Here is a 21,672-nt window from a genome sequence, read left to right as displayed (position 1 = left end):
ACCTGACCATTGGAGCGAGGACTATAAAGAGGAGCTCTGACAGCAGTAACACCAAACTTATTCAGGAAAACTTGCATCTTACTGGAAACAAATTGGACACCATTGTCCGACATCAAAGAGACAGGTGCTCCCTCAACCCTAAAAATGTTGTCCAAAAAACACACAACTTCATCAGTGGTAGGATGTTCTACAAAAGAAAAATAAATCCATTTGGAGAAATCATCAATTAACACAATGAGAAACCTCATCTCTCTACCCAGACACTCAAAAGGTCCCGAAAAATCAATGGAAAGTCTTTGCCAAGGGCCTGTAGGACCACTATCTAAAGACAACGGTTCAGAAGCAACCTTCCAGTGCTTATCAGAATTGATGCAAATGGAACAGTTATCAATGAATCTTTCCACTGAAGCATCTAAACCAGGCCACCAGTAATGGCACTTCAACAGCCTCTTGGTAGCAGACACACCAGGATGCCCAGAATGCGCTAACTGAATAATTCTATCCCTGAGACCAGCAGGAGGGATGAACAAATCCTGTCTTAGCAAAAAATCGTTTTGAATAGATAATTCCTCGGAAACCTGAGCAAAACTTCTCAGAGGTAACTCTAAATTCTTAACAGAAGGCCAACCATTAGCAACATAAGATTTAACCTTCTGCAAAACGCTATCATTAGAAAAATGATGACTCCATTCCTTCTCCTCAATACCAAAAGAACAGAATTCCAGAGCATCAACAGAAGCTACAACACATTCGTGCAGATCAAGAACTTCATCACTGGAATCATCAACAGGAGGTAACCTGGATAAGCAATCTGCAGTAACGTTTTTTCCACCAGAAATGTGCTGAATGACAAAATTGAACTCCTGTAATCTCGCAATTAACCTAACTAACCTTGAAGAAGCATTACCACTTCTCACGCCGTCCATCATGTAGACAAGCGGTTTATGATCAGTTACCAAAGTAAAAGGCCTCCCCCATAAGAAGTTCTTGAACTTTTCAACAGCCCACACACAGGCTAGGGCCTCCTTCTCAATTGTGCTGTAGTGAGCTTCTGCACCCCTAATACCCCTGGAGATGAAAGAAATGACACGTTCTTTGCCTTCAACAATCTGAGTAAACACCGCACCCAAACCAACAGTGCTGGCATCAACAGTCACAAAAGAATCACCTTCAGGGTCAAAAGTGTTTAGATCGGGTGCCTTAGCAATAAGATTAACTACCTTCACAAAAGCGGAATCGTGAACATCTGTCCACAAAAATGTAGCACCCTTCTTAAGTAACAATCTAAGTGGCTCCAAAACCAAGGCATACCTCTTCACAAACTTGGCATAATATTCGCTCAGACCAAGAAAAGAGCGCAAGGTGTCTTTGTCTTTGGGTTTGCTACAATTTTCCAAACTGGCAATGATGTCTTTTTTGGGAAAAATGCCTTCAGGGGTTATTTTGTGGCCTAAATAATTAATTTCACTGACCAAAAATTTGCATTTATCCTTGCTCACTGTCATTCCCTTGTTGTTCAAAGTACTTAAAACTTTTTCCAAGATTATATTGTGATCAGAAATGGTCTTAGCAAAAATTAGTATATCATCCTGAAATGACTGTACACCTTTGAGACCATGAAAAAGACTTTCAATCAACTTTTGAAACACGCTGGCAGCTGACGCTAAGCCAAAAGGCGTTCTAAGAAATCTATACAGACCAAAAGGAGTGATAAAGGCTGTCAGATCCTTTGACTCCTCTACTAAAGTCACCTGATGATAGGCGGATTTAAGATCAATAATGGAGAAAAACTTTGCTCCATTAACAGCTGCCAACATTTCTTGAATCCTAGGTAAGGGATAGGTCTCAATAACAATATTTTTATTTAAGGAGCGAAGGTCAACACATAACCTAATATCATTATTTTTTTTAAGAGCGATCACTATAGCAGAAACCCACTCAGAACTGTCCGTAGGTTCTATAATACCTTGATGACACAGATCATCTAAATGTGCTTTAAGTTTGTCTCTCACTCCCAGTGGTACCATGGGAACTTTATGTTGGACAGGTAAAGCATCCTTTTTGAGTTTGATCTTGTGGGAAAATCCTTTAACCTGTCCAACGACATCCTCAAAAACTTTTTCATGCCTGTGAAGAATAGAAGACAAAGAATCATCCTCTAAAATAATGTTACTGATAGGCATATCTCTCAACTGGATTGGGTGATCAGAACCTGGACATAAGTTAATACCAAGTTTGCCAAGATCAAACCAACCTACAATATTCTTCCCATCAATCGCCACATATATTTTAGTAAAAATTTGGCGAGTTTGGAATTTTAGAAAATCCTCAAAGAAACCCAACATTTTAATTTTAAAATTACCAAACGCCTTAGGGTTTATGTCAGAAATGTTGAGCTTGACACCATTCCAATTTTCTTTGAAAAATACATCCGACAAAATGGTTACTGGCGAACCAGAATCGGCCATGGCTTCAAACTCAACCTTTCCAACAGAAACGGTACCTAAAGGAGCTTTGAAGGGAAGAATAACACTGTTAATATAGTTGTCAAATGCATCATCATAAATAGTAATGATCATATTGTGCATGTCATTTTCAACATCAGATACATAACTGACCGTAGTATTTACATTTCTTTTAACAGTTTTACAAAACGAAGAAAAGTGACCAGTTTTACTACACTTAGTACATTTCCTTTTAAGAGCAGGACAATCAGAAAAGTTCGCTAAATGTGATTTAGAACCACATCTAAAACAGCTTAAGCCAGACTCCCTGTTAGTCTTGGAAATTTTTTTTCCTCGAGTTTGAAGTGAGTAAATGGAAGAAATACTAGCGCTTTTAATAGATTCAGCTTCAATGATTTTGGAAGATTCTATAGACCTTTCAATGCCTTTGGCTAGGTCAATCACTTCTCCCAAAGTAGGATTGCGGCACGCCAAAAGTCTTTCTTGTACCTTCTTTGAAAAACAATTAAAGACAAATTGATCTCTGATAGAGAAATCAACAAGTGCTCCAAACTGACAATTGGCAGCTAATACCCTCAATGCCGCCACATAATCTTCTACAGACTCATCAGACAATTGTTTTCTTTTGTGAAAAGCATGTCTCTCGATCAAAACATTCGGTTCATCTTCAAACTGCTTTTCGAGTCTGGCAACAGCCTCTAAACATACATTCCAAACATCTCCTTCACCTCCCGGTGCTGCAATAGGTTCAAGATTTTTAAAAATTTCGATTGCAGCTGTTCCTAAGTAACTGAAAAGAATAGCTTTTTTTCTTTCTGGTGAGAACTTAGAACCATCAATTGCAACAATATAGTTTTCGAAAGACACAAACCATTTTTTCCAAGACAACTTAGGTTTTCCAGGAATTTGCAAGAAAATAGAAGGTTGATTGCAAATTTGAGAAGAAGCCATATCAAACACTGAATAGAATTCACAGAAGGTTACAAACGCTTGATCTTGTAAAATAAGTGTGCGAGTCACTGAAATTAACAGAAACTTGCACTTGAAACTTGCACTTGTAGAATAAGTGTGCAAGTCACTGAAGTTAACAAGCTTGCACCTGAAGTTAACAAACTTGCACTTGTAGAATAAGTGTGCAAATCACTGAATTAACAAACTTGCACCTGAAGTTAACAAACTTGCACTTGTAGAATAAATGTGCAAATCACTGAATTGGTGACTTGCAAGTAAAATAACAGTGTGCAAATCACTGGAAAATAAGATGACTTGCACTAAAATAATAGTGTGCAAATCACTGAAGTAAAATAAAGAAAAGCGAATTGCAAAAATTAAATAAGAAATAACAGCTGAAAAAAAAACATAAATGTTCAATAAATGTTTAAAAGTGAGCGAATCACTGTGTTCGCTAATAGTTGAAAATAGCGCTTTAATTTCAAAGCGTAAACAATGCTTTCATGAAAGTGAGTGAATCACTGTTCACTGAAGAAGAGAACAAAAAATAAGCTCTTTAAGAAATAATATTAACTTGCTGGCTGTTAGCGCTGGTCGCATGAAATGATGACTCTCGAGTTAGAAGAAAATATATAATGAAGTGAGCGAATCACTGAGTTCGCTACTGCCGGTTAACACATTGAAAGGTGATGAGCGCCACCTTCGTGAAGATCACGAACAATGCAGCGAAAATGGCCGCCACGTTACGTGTGAACGAAGCGTTCCAGCAGGTTTTGTGCGTTCCAGCAGTATAGCGTGCAACGTCAGCGTTCCAGCAGATTGCCTGATACGTCACAGAGGAACAGCTCAAGAGAAGATCCAGCGCGTGAGTACAGCGCAAGCAAAATCCAACGGCCTTTTAGATCGGTAAGAAAGGACCGTTTTTAATCCCAAATGGAGAATAAATAGAAAACAGTACCTTAAAGAATCCGAAAATTTCAGGAGTTTGAGTAGAGATGCCAAATCTTCGTAAGAGTAAGTGTGGTAGCCGGCACAACCACGCAGAGGGTCCGTATCAATAGAGTTCGAAAAGGACAAGAAAATGTCCATTAATTATAGGTGAAAGCTACACAGTGGGTCTAGTAATTAATTAAATAAACCTCGTCGCCATTGTAAAGAGCGGCAGGAGGCAGAAATAGGTTTTAAGGTATTTATTCTTAAAGTAGTAATAAGACCCACTGGTGCTAGACTCCAGGCATCTCTTCAGTTCAGCTCCAACCGCTTTACTGAAGTAGAACCTAAATCACTAGGTTACAACAAAAGGATTCTGAATTACATAGCAAAGGATTCTGAATTACATAGCAAAGAATCTAAAAGGAAAACAGAACTACAAAACTAAACTACAATAGAAATAGAAGATATACCACAGATAGGTTTGGGTTTTTGGGTACAGGGGTATTTTTAGGGTTCAGGGCTAGGTATGGGTTTTGGGGTACAGGGGCATTTTTAGGGCTCAGGGCTAGGTTTGGGGTACAGGTGCATTTTTAAGGTTCAAGGATAGGTTTGGGTTTTGGGGCACGGGTATTTTTAGGGTTCAGGGCTAGGTTTAGATTTTGGGGTACAGGGATATTTTTAGGGTTCAGGGCTATGTTTGGGTTTTGGGGTACAGGGGTATTTTTAGGAGTTCGGGCTAGGTTTGGGTTATGGGGTACAGGGGTATTTTTTGGGCTCAGGGATAGCTTTGAGATTTGGGGTACAGGGGCATTTTTAGGGTTCAGGGATAGTTTTGGGGTGCAGGGTGTATTTTTAGGGTCAGGATGGGTTAGTGTTTAAGGGTGGTGGGGTATTTTAAGGGGTAAGGGTGGGTTATGATTATGGGGTGCAGGGGTATTTAAAGGGACTAATGTGGGTTTAGTTTTTAGGGTGTAAAGGGTAAGTAAAAAAATTAAAAACATTAAATATATTTAAATATATATATGTAACATTAATATACATATACATATAAATAATACAATTTAAAAGAAAAAAGTTTTATTTAAACAAAAAAAATATATGTGTGTGTGTATATATATATATTTTTTTATAAAGTACTTTTACAAAGTATATGACGTCACCACACATGCATTTGCGTTGTAATGGCATGCGTGATAAAGGCATATGGGTTGTAAAAGTTTAAGGAATTATGGCTTTGCGGAGTAATTGTCCTGCGTTGTAAAAAATGCGGAGTGATGGTATGCGGGATGAAAGAATGCGGGAAGACATCATATATTTGTTCAATCCATAGTGAGTTTGACCTCGTGGCTTTAATATTAATGTCCTCTGAATTTTTATTGTTGTTTAACAGATCTCTGCTCACTGGGTCACCTTGACTTTTATTGACAAGGTATGATGGGAACAACAGGGAACCTGGAGCGGGCACAGCCGACATCATTTTTGCAATACCATTCCACTGAACAGTTATTATATTCAGATGACACAAGCGCTTGTTTAAGAAAGATGTTTATCAATATGGAGACATAAGGATGTGTACATGTGACTAAAAAGCTGGGTCACCTCCTATTGAGGGCCCTCTTCAGAATTATAGTTCACTGTAGAGGGTTATGCCAGTTATTCAGTGTCCTTTTCAGATTGATAACATGAAGCTGAAGGCAAGAATTTGATGACTTCTATAGTTGAGACATTCAAGCAGTAAAGCTACCCAAACATTTTGCCATCAAGGGTACAATGTTCTAAAGTAAACAGCGAGAAAGAGAAAGACAAACATTGGAATGTTGGAGAAGAAGACCTGGTCTATACACTTTGTTATTGGCCCTCTACCACTCCATTCTTCAATGTAGCTCCCAACATCCCATGTTGTAGTTCATATTTATGAAAAAATATGAAGGTTCTATCCATATTTGAGAGGCTCCCCTGCAATGGCCTTTTGGAAACCTCTGCCTAAACTGAGATTGGGTTTGTACAAATCCACCTTCCTTCATAAGAGCTATGATGGTAATCTTGACAGGAAAGATTTTGTATTGGAGCTTGACTTTCGGAACCCTGGCGGACATGACTGTACATTGTCCTTTGCTGGACCCCTGGCGATTGAAAGATTTGAAAAAAATACCTCAAAATTTTGAAAACTACACAGATGAAGAGAAACTAATTTGTATTATTAAGTGTAAAGTAGTGTTGTTGAATAGTTAGAAATGTTTTAATCAATGTGCTTAAATTATATTTGGAGTGCTCAATCAAGAGGTGGATATGGAACGGAAATATAGTTAAATTTGGTTTGATGGTTCATGGATAATTTGTATTATTTTGTAAATCTTCTGGCAAACTTTATAAATTAAGCAATATATAAATTTAATAATTATTTTACTACTTTATGTTTTTCTCAGATTATATCGCACCTTCAAAGATAACAAATATGTGTACATGCTGCTGGAGGCCTGTCTTGGAGGAGAGCTGTGGAGCATTTTAAGAGACAGGTAGGTACTTATGCACAAAATAAAAGCCAAGACCTGCACGGGGATGCCAATCAAATTGTTTATGAATGAGTTTATGAATGTTGAACTTGTGCAGATTTGTTGGTACATTTGGTGGCGCACCTTTTGCTCTCAACCTCCACCATTGTGACAGGGCTTCGTCGGCAGGGAAATATTTGTTTCATTCATGCTTGTCTTCTGTCTGCATTAGGTACCCTTTTTGCTTTGGTAGCAGCTATTTACCCTGCTGCTGGGTAAAAAAGTGACCTTTTTACTGCTATTTACTTGGCTGATAGCTAAATGTATGACATTATTTACTATTTGTGTGGTGGCCTTGAAAATGGCAAAGAAACTTCGCTGCTTCAGGCTAAATATTAGAGATGCTGCACTGTTTAGTTGATGGCCGTGCAAATAGCAGAAAATAGTCACTATTTACTTGGCCACTGGTTAAACATTAGAGATTCTGCTCTGTCTGGCTGGCACTGTACAAATAGCAGGAACACTTAAATATTTACATGGCTGCTTACTAAGATGATAGATTTTTCACTTTGTGGGTGGCAGCCATGAAAGAGCATCAAAACGTTACTATTTACTCGACTGCTGGCTAAACAGTATTCTGTAAAGTTCGGCTGGCAGCCGTGCAGCTAGCAGAAAAAACCTCACTATTTACCTGCCCACTTGTTAAACAGTAGATCTACTCAACTGTCTGTTCAGCAGTGTTATAACTAGCAAGAAAACTTAAATATATACCCGGCTGCTTACTAAATAGTAGAGATTTGCACTGTCCGGCTGGCAGTCATGCAAAAAGCAGAAAAACGTTACTATTTATCCGGCTGCTGGCTAAATAGTAGAGACTATGCACTGTTTGGCCGGCTGCAACATCCTGTCCTCATGGGTCTCCTCCAATTTGCAAATTAGATACCACCCCAACTCGAGGTCGTAAGTCCATCAATGATTTGAAAACAGCAATTGCAGTCACAAAATATCAATAAATTCCTTTCCGAATTGGAACGGGGAGGGTTAACACCCTGTTCTTGAACCTTCCTATTTGCAATTCAGAAATTATTGCAAAGTCCTTTTACTAGTCTAAGGAAATTTCCAATTCATAAAAAGGGGTTTGTACCTGATGATAAGTACCTTTGTGGTCACAAACCTTGTGATTTTGTGACATATGGCCCTAGTGCCAAAACTGGCTTAGATGCAGAAACGTGCCAAATGTTTGAATGTTTCCAAGGTATTTTGACATACAAATGGGCCAAAATGCCACTCCATACACTATAGGCCAAGAGATAGCGACTTGGGAGGCCCTTCATGGAGCTGTGTTATGATCCACAAATGCTCTTTCACATTTACCTGCAGATGTTGCTAATGATAAAGATGATTAGAACCTTTGCAGGACCAGTCATAGCTGTTTTCTCTTCTAAAGTTGCACACTCACTCTTTTTTTTAGAAAGCCATGGGAAAGTAGCCAGGCCAGATATAGGATTACCAAAAGGATTCATGTAATGAGAACACCTCTTTTTCAGCAGCAAGTCAGTACATTCTGGAATTATTACTTGTGGTTCACTTCAAACCTAAAAAAAAACTAAAAACCTAAATTGGAAATCTTGTATTCCAGCAACATAAAGCCATCCAATATTTAGGATGATTTTATTAAAATAGAAAGATTTGCATGGGGCTCCTTCTGAAGTGAACAACATGGTATATGTGAGAGGCTTCATTCTAATCTCATGACAGAAGTAGGAAAAACTATGGACCTGATTTAGAATTCCAAGGACAGAGTTAACTCCATCAGGATAGGGGAGAACAATAGCTTTGATGTCGTAAGTTTTCCGTTGTCCGCTGGCCCTGTGGGTAACTCTCTACATTGACAGCAACTCCTGTCTGTGCACAAACCATTTCAAGGACATTACAGTCAGAGATGATGGCCAGCTAGCAAACTTTTTTTAAATTGTGTTTCAAAAACAAACTCCCAAAGCAGGAGTTGGGTTTTGAAAAACACAACAACTAATGCCCCACACGCAAGGAGTTTTCTTCCAGACTGACTGGGTCATTACATTTTTTCCAGCCCTTTACAGCCGGGTTGTACTCTAAATAGAGTCAATTAATAAGGTGTTTGTTAAGCGGGACTACTCACCAGTAAGGGTCTCAAGGCGCTGTGGGTGGGGTGCAGGTTCCAGTCCATTAATGAGGGGCTCCTTCAAAGAGCCAGGTCTTGAGGTCTCTTATGAAGATGAGAAGTGATGTTGTCTGACTGAGGTGATACAGAAGGGCGTTCCAGGCCTTGGCCGCGAGTAGGAGCGGCCTCCTGATCTGGTTTTTCTGGTGCGTGGGACCACAGCGTAGGAGAGCTGGGCTGATTGTAGAGTCCTTTGGGTTGTGTGTAAATTGAGTCGGCTGTTCAGGTACGCTGGTCCGGTGTTGTGGAGGGCCTTGTGTACGTGGGTGACTCTTGCCCCGATGGGGAGCCAGTGGAGTGTGCGCAGGTGCTGGGAGATGTGGCAGTGTTTTGGCAGGTTGAGGACCAGTCTTGCGGCGGCGGTCTGGATGTTCTGTAGCTTGCAAGGAGGTTTTTGTTTATTCCAGCGTACAGTGCGTTGCCGTAGTCGAGTCTGCTGGTGACCAGGGCATGAGTGACGGTCTTTCTGTGTTCAAGGGTGATCCATTTGAAAGTCTTACGTAGGAGGTGGTGGGTGTGGAAGCAGGAGGACGAGAGGGAGTTGATCTGGTGGTCTATTTTGAGGTCGGAGTCCAGGATGAATCTCAGGTTGCGCGCGTGGTCCGTGGGGGTGGGCGGGTTTCCAAGGGCAGGGGGCCACCATGTGTCATTCCAGGCCTCGGGGTTCGGGCCCATGATGAGTACTTCTGTAGAGTAGATGGTATAATGTCCTTCATTTGACAGCCTGCATTTTGTCGGGCCAACAGAAGATTATTCTGTTGAGAAGCCACAAGCAAAGGAAAGGTACTTAATTGAACTGAATGTCATTGGAATATGAATGACTTTTCTCAGTAAATCAGAAAAAGACATATAGGTATCAAAGACACGGAAGAAAAGAAAGTTACAAAACTTACAGAGACTTTTATTCATTGACTTTATTACAAATATTGTAAAAAACAAAGTCATTTAATATAAAGAGACATATTGTTACCACCATTCTTGTGACCTACCTATCGATCATTTTACAGTTCCACTTTAATACTCATTTTACAGAAGGGGATGTACATTAACAGGTGAGATTTCAGAAATGATTTGGGGTATTTTGCTGTTAAACATTTTTTTCTGGCTGTCGCTCAGACACAGCCTGTGTACTAGGTGATGGTTCTCATAGCAATAGTGCTGGCTCCAAGCAGAAGTATCCCAAACAAGGTCATAATAAAGCATGAGATCTCAGCACTTGTCTGTCATCAGCCTTTCCGTGTAATCTTCAACCACAGCAAAAAACGTTAGCTCTACTTATAAACTTTCAAATCTTTAACAAGAGAAACCTATGACCTACCCCTTACTTCTACCATTTATCCTATGTCATCACTCAGGAAGAACTAATCAGCAGCCCTTTTAAAAATGGGCCTCGAACAATCTTTTGGTAGCCTTTTCAATATTCTCCCTCAATTCAGTTCTGGGTCTCTGTTAGAAATTGAGTTGTTGGGTGCCTGGGGTGTGAGCCCTGGTCGAGTAACAGCCACAATCCATTGCAGAATTAACCAAAAAAGGACACTAAATTAACCTGTGCTTAGCCCTGGTTAGCTTGGTACAAAAAGCAGTCATGCTTAACTTAGAGGCAATAGGTAAAGTATTATGCAGCACACAAAGAGTAATAAAGTGAAAACACCACAAAAAAATCCCAAACGAATTTAGAAGAATAGAGTAAATTCTAATACATTATTCATTATTTGACACCAGAACAACAATAATCAATAGAACTGGATTTGTGGATTTTTAAAGTTTTAACCCCTTTGGTGCTTAGGATGGCCCCCGGCCATCATACGTCACAGTGTGTGTGTGCTAAGGACGGCCGGGGCCGTCCAAACCCTGCCCGCTCATTAATTCTCGTGCACAGCGGGAGAATTATTGCAGTGCGCAAGGGGTTAAGTGAAATCTAGCACCTAAAAGATCAAAGAGTTATTTGTGGACATCTAGTCGCGCGAGGCCGGGTCAAGGTTGAAAGTAAAGGCGGACTGCGATGGAGCATGGTTCAGGTACAAGTAATGGATTGGGCCAGGTCAGAGCTTACCTTCCAACGTAGACATTTTTTGGGGAAAAAAATGTCTGAGAAGGTAGAGTTCAGTGGTGCACGGCTGCAGGAGCTGTCTGAGGAGGGAGCTTTGTCATCGTTTGCCCTTGGGCCGAAGCCGCAGTGAAGATTTCTACATCTGGACTCTGTGAAATGGAATTTGAAAAACTCCTGAGGGTCAAAGCAGAGGGCTGTAGCTGAAGACAAGTCCACGAGGCCGGATACCCCCTTGGGCGGAGGACCGCTGAAACGGATGTGCTGCTGTAAAAAAAGATGTAGTGGGAGAAGCGCAAAGTGGGAAGAGCCTTTTATGTCCCTGGGGCTCTGAACAGGAGGCCAGCAAGCTAGCCCTTGGAGTCACTTCTGGTATTCCTGGGTGAAGGTGAAGATGCAGGGCTCAACAGCAAGGCTGGCTTCTGAGGGATCAAGGCAGGCTTCAGGCAGCAAAACAGTCCTTACATGTACAGCAGCAGCCTGGCGGAGTGCACAGCAGGTCACAGCAGCAGGCAGACCTTTGAGAGTCCTTCAGCAGGTCCAGCAGTGAATTCTAGAGTTGGTATGAACGTCCTATTTGTTACACTGGTGTCCTGCTTCTGGACGGCGGGAGAAGCTTCTGGAAAGATTATTTGAAGTGCATGGAGTTTCCTGACTCCACTGCCTTGGTTCCAAGCTGGCTGCAGTGACGATTCAGGGTTGTTAAGCCCTTTGTGTGGAGGAGAGCACAAGCTATGCAGGTCTAAGAAGGGCTGGGCTGGGCTGGGCTCTGCTCTTCCCCACCTTCCTGCCAGTAGATGGCCCATTCAGGCACACCTACTCTCTATTGTAGGACTCTCTGGGAAGAATTCACAAAGTCTAACTGTCAGTTACACCCAGTCATGTGGCTCAGACCAGGCTACAGGCAAAAAACGGCTATGGGCAGAAAAATGGCAACTTTCTAAAAGTGGCATTTTCAAATTTGTAATGACAAATCTGACTGTACCATTAATGAGGGTTTATCATTACAATTTCATAGGTGCCAAACATGACATATCAACCTGTGGGTATAGTCTTTGTCTTGTAAATGCTTGACTGTAGGTATGACATGTGGGTTTCTAGACTTCTAGCTGAGCCTGGCTGGAATGTTGGGGCACAGGACATCTGAGTGTCGTTGGGACTGAATGCCCTCTCCTGGGCTCCATATTTCTAGGCTGTATACTTATCTATATCATTCATAAATAAAGGAGTACTCATGTTCAAGCCTGCTGCCTGTGCCACTTCTTCACGACCTTCTCCCATTTAGGAATTAAAGCTTATTAAATGTAATAAGGAATTCACAATGTTGTCCTATGGGAGGGTTAGACCTCACAGTAGTGAAAAAAGAATTTTGTAGTTTTTCACTACCAGGGCATCTAAAACGTAGAAGTACATGCTCATCCTTTTAATTACACAGCACCCTTCACTATGGGCTACCTAGAGCCTACCTTAAAGGTGACTTATATGTAATAAGAGGGGAGTTTAAGCTTTTTTCCCCCCAAAAGTTTTATATAGCGCAAACTTGACCCAAAGGCATCAAAGCGCTTTACATGAGAACCAGTTGCGTTACATTCATTTTTGTGTTGTTAGGCATGGGGAGATTACGTGAATTGCCCAGAATCACAGGATGTTAAGCGTTGTTGCCGAGACTCGAACCGGTTCCCCAGATTTGAGGTCTACCACCCTAGCCATTAGGCTTCATCCTCTCCTTTGCCAAGTTGCAAGGTAGTGTAAAACGGCATTCAGGCTGCAATGGAATGCCTGGAACATGTTTTAAAGTACTACTTAGGTGGGTGGCACAATAAGTGCTGCAGGTCCAGAGGTAGCATTTAATTTACAGGCCCTCTGCATATGGTACACCACTTTATAAGTAACTTATAAGTAAATTAAATATGCCAATTAGACATATGCCCATCAAACAATGTTTAGGGGAGGGAGCACAAGCACTTTAGCACATGTTAGCAGTGGTAAAGTGCACAGAATCCTATTACCAACAAAAACAAAATCCAGAAAAAATTGGAGATAAGTAGGCAAAAAGTTGGGGGAAGACCACCCTAAGGCTGACAGGTCGAACAGTCTCCACCCTCTATCCAAGAAATGCAGTCCATACACGTCAACTGTGTAGGGAAGCTTTATCTACTCTCCATTATGTCATGCAAACTACATCCTACTGGTCCATGCACTGAGACTTTCATCACACAAGGAGTCTTACTACTACACACTTAGGGGCAGATTTACTAAGGACTTGCAATGCGCTTGAATCACAAAAGGCGAGATCAAGTCAGCACATGCCCTAAAGGGGATTTACTAAGGCATGCAGAGCCACCTTATGTAAATTCAGAGCAAAGCAAGGCAGAGCAAATTGTTGCCTTGCATTACCCTGTGTTGAGAAGGCATTCCATGGGTCCAGCACGGGGGTTCCCATGCATCCACCCATGGATTTTGGTGCAATACCAGATTTACTAAGGTGAGTAAACCTTGGATGATGTCAAAATGGTGCACCCTCCCAAGTGAGGCATAACAAGGAAAAATATCTGCATTTTACAGCAAACAGGGAAAGCGGAAAATGCCTCAAAGGATTGTTATTTGGCAGGAAGGTATCTCTTCCTGAACCAGAATGATACTTCTCATAATGGAGGCACCCCTGACCCATGGCGCAAGGGTGCCTGCATTGGCGCTAGGCAGCACACAGTGCACCAGCGCAGTGAGAGAGCAAAATTCATCATATCTAAGTAGATATGGCACATTTCTGCCCCCCTCCATCACAAAATGCAGTGCAGCAAGGTGTCTTGTCTCATATACACACATGGAATGTACGCTCAAAGATCTAGGTGTCACACAAAATCCCTTTTTGGGCCATGTGATACGATCTATCTGGAGCCGCCATCACCCTCTCTTCTGCTCATTGGACTCTTTGTATGATCCCGAGCTCCCCTTTGCTGATTGTCATATCCCTTTGACCCCTTTGTTAGCCAATACCCATGTTTCTGACTTTGGCCATCTGAGTTCCTCAAACCCTTTCTGCAATCCTTCACAGACTGCACTCATTTTCACCCATCCACTTTTAAACTCTTGTGCCAAGCTTCAGTTCATATGCCCTCAGATCCACCCCCTAGACTACTGTGCCAGCATCAAACCGTGTCTTCTGCACTCAGAGTTCAGTGTGTAACAGTCCTGGATTTTTATTCACTTTACATGCTCTGATTTTCAGCAAATACTTACCAGTTTTATATGTGGGCTGAAGAGGAAGGGGGTTCTGGGTGTTGGAAGTATAAAAAGCATGACTAAGAACCATTTACAAAAGGGGTACCCTAATAAATGTGGCCTAGACTCAGGTATGTGTCCTCCTGCTCCTGTTCTTCTGCCTATATTTTTAGGTCCTTTTGTGCCTTTAGAAGTCAGTCCGCCTTCTAATCCTGTTCCAATCTCTTCTTTTCTGAATTGTTTTAGTTCTCCTGATCCTCACACTGGCCCTATTCTAAGTAGTTCTGGTTACCATGGTACTGTTGTTACAAAATCTGGGGGTCTTGTTGTAGTCCTTTTCTGACCCTGGTCTTCCTGGCCCTGCTCCTGGTTCATCCTTATATTATTCTTTTCTGGGCCTCCTGATCCTGGTACTACTGATCCTCATCCTGATCCTGCTGAGTCCTTATCCACCTAGCCTTGTTGCCCTGGTTCTTCTAGGGCTGATATTCCTTGACTTCCTGGTCTGGGTCATCATGATTCTCCTAGCCCTGGTCCTTGTCCCTGTGGCCCAGCTGATACTGCCTCCACTGCTCCTGGTCATCCTTATTGGTTCCTCTTGGGCTGGGCCTGGTCATTTTGGTCCTGGTTTGGCCCCATCCGTCCTCGTGGCTCTGGTTGTCCTGCTTCCCCTGATCCTCACCAGCCTGATCCTATTACCCCATTTCCTAATACTCCTACTCCACTCTTGTCCTCCAAGCAAGGTCCCGGCCATCCTCTTGTCCACCTTATCCTCCCCCCTCTGGGCCCTGGACTTAATGGCCCTAACCCACCTACTCCTGACCTGACTAGTTCTCCAGGTCCTACTCTAACATGTCATGAGACTCTTGGCCCTGGACCTCCTGCTCGATGTCATCTTGGACTAACTTGTGCACTTTATCCTGATCCTCCTTGTTCAGATCACCCTGTTCTAAGCCATTATTAGCCACCCAGCTTGGTCACCAAGGCTACTGCCATAATGGCCTTATTTATCCTCCTTTTCCTCATTATACTGGTCCTGCATGTCTGGTATGTCAGGTACTGAAACTGTGAGCTTCTTTTTTCTCTTGTTTGTGGTCCCAATGAGCCTCATTGATCCTTCTAATCCTCCTTACTCTTGTCATGGTCTTTGTGCTATCCTTTGTACGGACCCCCTAGTCTACCTTGCTTATTTTGGCCCCTGGTTGTATTGGCCTGGATCTTCGCTTCCTGGATCTGGTCCTGTTCCTCTTGGCCCTGGTCTCCCTGCTGCTTTTTCTCATGCTCCTACACAAACTCATCATCCTGTTGCTCATCGTTCTGGCCATACTGTTCCTAGCCCTGCGGCCTGTACCTCCAGGCTGTTATAATCCTAGTCCTGATTTCCCTAGTCCTGATCTTAGTTTTCCTTCTGACCCTGGTCTTACTGGTCCTTAAGGTCCCGATCCTCTTTTCCCCGATCTTCCTGGTCCTCTTGCTCCTTTATTTCCTGGTCCTCTTGGAACTTTTCCTTCTGACTTCGGCTGCCGGTGTTCCTGGTCTGAGCTACATGGCACTCCTGACCGAGGTCATGTTATTCTTATTTTTCATAGTACTTGTCCTTATCAAGATTCTGTACCCATTGTCCCCAATCATCTTGCTCCTTTTCCTCATAGGTCCAGTTATCCTGGACCTAGTTTTCCTGGTACTGACCCTCCTCTTATCTTAGACTTGGTCTCCCTGGTCCTGATCCTTTTTGTCCTTCTTTGCTTGTTATCATACACTTTGCCTTTTGGCCATAATGGCCCTTCATGGTTCCCACAGTCTTGGCCCATCTGGCCCTGTATCTTTGTGGTCCTCTTGGTCCTAATTACCTCCTCCTGGTTCTCCTCACCATCAACCTCCTAGTCCTGGTGCCACAGATCCTGGTGCATATTGCTTCTCATGTCCTAGCTCTATTAGACTTTGTCTTCCTGGTTTGGTTGTCCTTGTTCTCTTGGATCTGTTCCATGTCCATGTCCATGTAATCATCTTGGTACTGCAACCATTGATCCAGGTGCTCTTGATGCAGGTTCTCATTGTTCTGTTCCCCCTGATCCTGGTCATTTTTGTCCTGGTTCTCCTGCCCACGACTGTCCATTCTACTTAGTCTTCAAGATGCTGGTTGGCCTTCTTACCTCAGATCCTTCTCACCCTGTTTCTGCTACTTGTAAGTATTGCTCTGCCCCACTTGGTAATCCGAGCACTTCTCGCTTAGGTACTGATATTCATGACCATCTTAGCCCTATTTCTGGTACTCCTGATCAATGAAGATTTTAATTTACCCAGTGCTCTTGCTCCGGTTTCTGGGTGCTCATGGTACTGCCCCCTCAGTTTTCCTAATCCCTTTCCTGCTTATTGTAGTATTCGGGGCATACTGGCCGTTGCCCTTCAGGTCCTGATCGTCGCAGTCCTCTTCATTCTGATGCTGGCCCTCATACTCTTGCTCCTTGCATGCATGGTTCTGCAATAACTTGCCCTATCACAGATCATCCTAGTCTTTCCTAGTTTAGATGTTCCTGGACCGCTAGTTCATGCTAGTCTAAGAACTTCCTGGCCCTGTACTCCTTGGCACAGGTTTGACTGGTCGTCATTCTTATGTCTATGTAGGTACTGCTAGCCCTAGTCCCTGTTCATTGTGGTCCTCCTGGTCCTGGATCTTTTTCTTCTTGCCCCTTTATCCTTCTTAATCTGATGTCTGTGGTCTTGCCCTCTTGTCTCTGGTCCTTCTCCCCAATGGTCCATTCCTCTGGTCCTGGCCGATATGCATAGGGACTCATAGATCCTCCTGTACCACATCCTCCTAGCTCTCCTGATCCTTCTTGCCCTTGTCCTGGTACCCCTAGTTCTGTTTTTCATCGTCCTTTACCTAATCGTCTATTTGTTCCTGGTTCACTCTGACATTGATAACTGTGGTCCTCATAGATTAGGTCTCTGTGGGTCTGGTTCTTATTGACCTGGTCCTCATGGATCTGATCATCCTAGCCCTCCTAGTAGTCCACCTCTTGACTTCTATTTATCTACTTTTCATCCTCCTCCTCCCACTTCCTTCCCCAGCCCCCTTTCACAATGGCTTTAGTCAGGTATCGCCTCCAAGCCTGTCACACAGATTTGTGTGTTTTTTGGCTTCCAGATTTCTTTTGCTGAGACAGCACTGTCAAGTTCAGAAATGAGGGCTCAGTAGAGACAGGACCTTGCCATTTAAACACTGCTTAACATGTTAAAGATCAAAACTACTATTCTCAATATGCATTGTGCCGGTGACAAAAATGTTAGTGTTGCAGGAGGGACCACTCATGGACCACTCATGGCATGGGACCAATAAGCACCAATGCTCTAAACCTACTCGGCTGTGTGATTGCATGAAAAATCTTGCTTATTCACAGGCAATAGAGTAAACTCTTCCTGTATATTACTCAGATGCATTACTTACCTGTCTTCTGCTTTCACTTCCCCATTCCACAGAAGCCCTATTACAGTGTCTCACTCAATTTACCTCCTGCGAGTGCCCCAATGCACTTTGCCCCCAAACACCAATGACTTACGTGTTTCACCCTCTGGGCCCCAACTACCACCTATCTGTCAGCATTCCCTGTTTGCTGCTCCTGTTGACTGCTGCTTTACTGCCAGATTTGAAATAGTAAGCAAGCACAATACCCCTTAAACAGAAGCCTAAAGCTAGCACATGGCCTTCCATTAGAAGGCCAAAAAGAGCCCAACCACCAAAAATCATCAAAAGGAGCATCATGAACATTAAAACATTAAAAGAACAAAGTATTCTCATGAGCAATAAAACATTTATGTAACATGCTTTAAAACCATACTTTGATCTCTACATGCCTTATTTGAATATTAAAATACCATAAACTAATTTATTCAAATAGATTTTACATTTTTTCATCTGTAAACAGCATAGCTTAAGTCATGCACGTACCTTTTTACAAACTACTATGCAATGTCTATGCATTTACTTTCAAAAGCTTCACACTTGTTGTATCCCCATAACAAGATGACCACCACACTACCATTGGCTGAAATCCCTTTTTTCTATAAGGCTGGCTAAATAAAGACCTATTTCACATTATTTATCCGGCGGCTGGTCAAATGATACATCATCTGTACTATTTAGTCTATGGCTGGCTAAACAGCAGAGATTATGCACTATTTTGCCAGCCACTGAGTAAATAGCAAAGATGTTGTACTATTTGGCTGACTGCTGGGTAAATAGACACTTCCCTTTACTTGTCTTCAAAGTCTGGAAACATGTAGGTAGGCAGATGATGCTAATAGAATTGCACCATAGTAGAGCATTTCCATGTTTTTTTCTTAACATTTTGCTCAAAATCAGAAGCATATTGTGGCCCAGAATCCAGCAGAGCATCACAGCCCTCCAGGAGTGACCTGAAGACCATTAGGATTAGGGTTGTACCATTCTCCTTGTGACAAAGGACTTCTGCAAGTAGTGTCAGGACTTTTATTGGTCAATGGCCATGGGTTGGCTAGACCCATTCCACCTCTTTGCTTGAAACCTCCTCTGAGCAGTATTTCATTGTCTTAAATCTGGCCTTTTAACTGTGAAAGCAAGGTTGTTTTTATTTTAGACTTCCGGACTTAACCTGGGCTATGGCATGGCTTTTTCCTTGCTTATATTACAGGGTTTGCCTCAAATGTGAGCAGAAAATGTGTTCTCTGTGGCTCTCATATGAGATTTGATTTTCACTTTTAGCCTTTTTTGCACAAAAACGGTTGATCTTCAACAAAGTAAAATGATTCTGATTTGTTTTCGAAAAAATGTTTTCCATGTGTATGGGTGAACATGAGTATGTATTTTGGGGGTCTCGAATTGCCCAGAAGACCTAGGGCCATATGTATGAAGCTATTTTCGATTCGCAAAAGCCGAAATTCGCCGAATTTCGGCCTTTGCGAATCGGAAACGGCCATTTTTGCACATTTGCAATGTATGAAAAAGTAGCAAAATAAGGAAGTGCAAAATTTTGCGATTCCTTATTTTTCCATAGCATTTAAGGAATCGCAATTTTGCGAATCCTTAATTGCTATGTAAGAAGCTTTTTTCTCTTGCGAATTTGGTTTAAGGAATCACAATTTACCACCAACTGAAAGTTGGTGGTAAATTGCAATTCCTTTTCAATAAGCACAAATTTGCATTTTTCATTGTGGCATGTGACGCACATGCATTCCCTTAGGGCATGTATGTGCGCCATATGCGCACACATGTCATTTTCAGGGGTGCAGCAGGGTGATCTTGAGACACCCCCTGCAGCCTTGAAAATTCGCACAATTTGCGATTAGCAAAAGCGATTAGCAAATTTCCCCTTCATTTCTATGGGCCTCCTGGCCCATAGAAATGAATGGGAAGTATTCCTTATTTGCGAATTCGCAATTTGCGAATTCGCAAACAAGGAATAGTAAGGAATCGCTAAAATTCCTAGATTACCTACATACATACCGTTTTGCGAATTCTAAATAGCGATTCCTTAAGATTCGCTATTTAAAATTCGCAAAACGGAAGTATGATACATATGGCCCCAAAAGAACAACTATCCAGATCATTGCAGATTTTTTAATGGAAATTTATATAGCGCAAACTCGACCCGAAGGTATTGGAGCGCTTTACATAAGCACCAGTTAAGGACACATTCGGGCACGGGGAGATTAAGGGCCATATGTATCAAGGCAAAATGGGTTCGCAAACACCGAAATTCGCAGAATTCCGGCGTTTGCGAACCCATTTTTGCTAAATGGTATGTATGAAACATTTTTGGTGCAAAATAAGGAATCGCTAAATTGCCATTCCTTATTTTGCGATTGCATTTAAGGAATTGCAAATTTTGCGATTCCTTAAATGCAATGTATCAAGGAAAAAAACATTCCAAAATGCCATTTAGGAATTGCAAATTACCACCAACTTCTAGTTGGTGTAAGTTGCGAATTCTTTTAAAAAAGCATTTTTTTAAAAATCAAAAGGTGCCATGTGACGCTCATACATGCCCTTAGGGCATGTATGTGCGCCATATGCGCACACATATCATTTTCAGGGGTGCTGCAGGGTGTTCTTGAGACACCCCTGCACCCTTGAAAATATTCACAATTTGCGATTAGCAAATTGCAATTCGCAATTTCCCCTTCATTCCTATGGGCCTCCTGGCCCATAGAAATGAATGGGAAATTATTCCTTAATTGCGATTAGCAATTTGCTAATCGCAATTATGGAATTTTAAGGAATCGCTAAAAAGAAGCGATTTTCTTCATACATACCATTTTGCGATTTCTAAATAGCGATTCCTTAAAAATCGCTATTTAGGAATCGCCAAACGGAATGTTGATACATATGACCCTAAATGATTTGCCCAAAATCACAGGTGTGAATGCGAACCCGAGACTCGAACCTTGGTTTCCAGCACCAAAGTCGGCGATCTAGCCATCGGACCACATCCTGTCCTTTTGCTACTCACATTCACATGGACATCAAAGTCTTTGCTTGTCAGGGTTTATCAATGAGTTGAACATTTTAACTTCCAGATGTTAAGACCAAAGAAATGTATAATTATTACTTTAATTGTCAAACATCTTTCTCAAAAAGCCAATCCCTGTTGTGGGATGTGTGGAGATATGATATGCTCTCTTCCAATATACAAATGTATTTCAAATAAAATCTTATTGACTTGTATACACATTATTGCAGCAACTGTCACCTACAAATTTTTGATATCTTATCTAGATACAGTAAGTGGAAATATTAATGGCAACAAAAACATATTTTTTTGCAGAGGCAGCTTTGATGAACCCACTTGTAAGTTCTGTGTCGGCTGCGTCATGGAGGCGTTTGATTATTTGCATCCTATGGGTATTATTTACAGAGACTTAAAACCAGAAAACCTATTGCTTGATGCTGGAGGTTACATTAAACTGGTAAGGTTGGCTTTCTATGCGGGCTTCTTCCTCTTGAAATGTATTTAGTTCTTCAATGATTTTCCCTTTTCTCTCTTTTTCTCCCCCTCTCTCTCACACACACCCAAACACACACATGACTGCTAGCAGGAACTGGAACAAAACATTGATATCTGATCATACATTCCTCATTGAAACTTAAAACACAGAAAGAGCAGAAATGCCTGAATTACATGAACTATGAAAATGATATTTGCAGATAGTACTCGTGTATAAGAATGGCAGATCAACATTAAAAGTAGCAATAGATTTGTGTTTCAATAAAGTATCTGTGAATCACAAAACTGGTCAATAATGCTGAGCTGAGCAAAGAGTAATTCAATGTACAATTTTACATGAATTTGTTACTTACCACAGACAGTTGAAATTGCTTTGATT

The 21,672-nt window shown here is 41.8% G+C and overlaps 1 protein-coding gene across 2 annotated transcripts in view; it reads left to right on the top strand.

The window, feature by feature from the left end:
- PRKG2 (protein kinase cGMP-dependent 2) overlaps nt 1-21,672 on the top strand; it is an 898,053-nt gene that overhangs the window by 757,896 nt on the left and 118,485 nt on the right. For both annotated transcript variants that reach the window (XM_086963161.1, XM_086963160.1), the window contains exons 13-14: nt 6,776-6,865; nt 21,114-21,255. In XM_086963161.1, coding sequence (XP_086819287.1) covers nt 6,776-6,865; nt 21,114-21,255 — 232 coding nt within the window. The remainder of the gene's footprint in view (nt 1-6,775; nt 6,866-21,113; nt 21,256-21,672) is intronic.

The sequence above is a fragment of the Lissotriton vulgaris genome, chromosome 3_1, assembly GCF_964263255.1.
Source record: "Lissotriton vulgaris chromosome 3_1, aLisVul1.2, whole genome shotgun sequence".
Lineage (NCBI taxonomy): Eukaryota > Metazoa > Chordata > Amphibia > Caudata > Salamandridae > Lissotriton > Lissotriton vulgaris.
The sequence above is the reverse complement of the archived record's forward strand: the minus strand, read 5'-3'. Positions and strand labels throughout refer to the sequence as shown.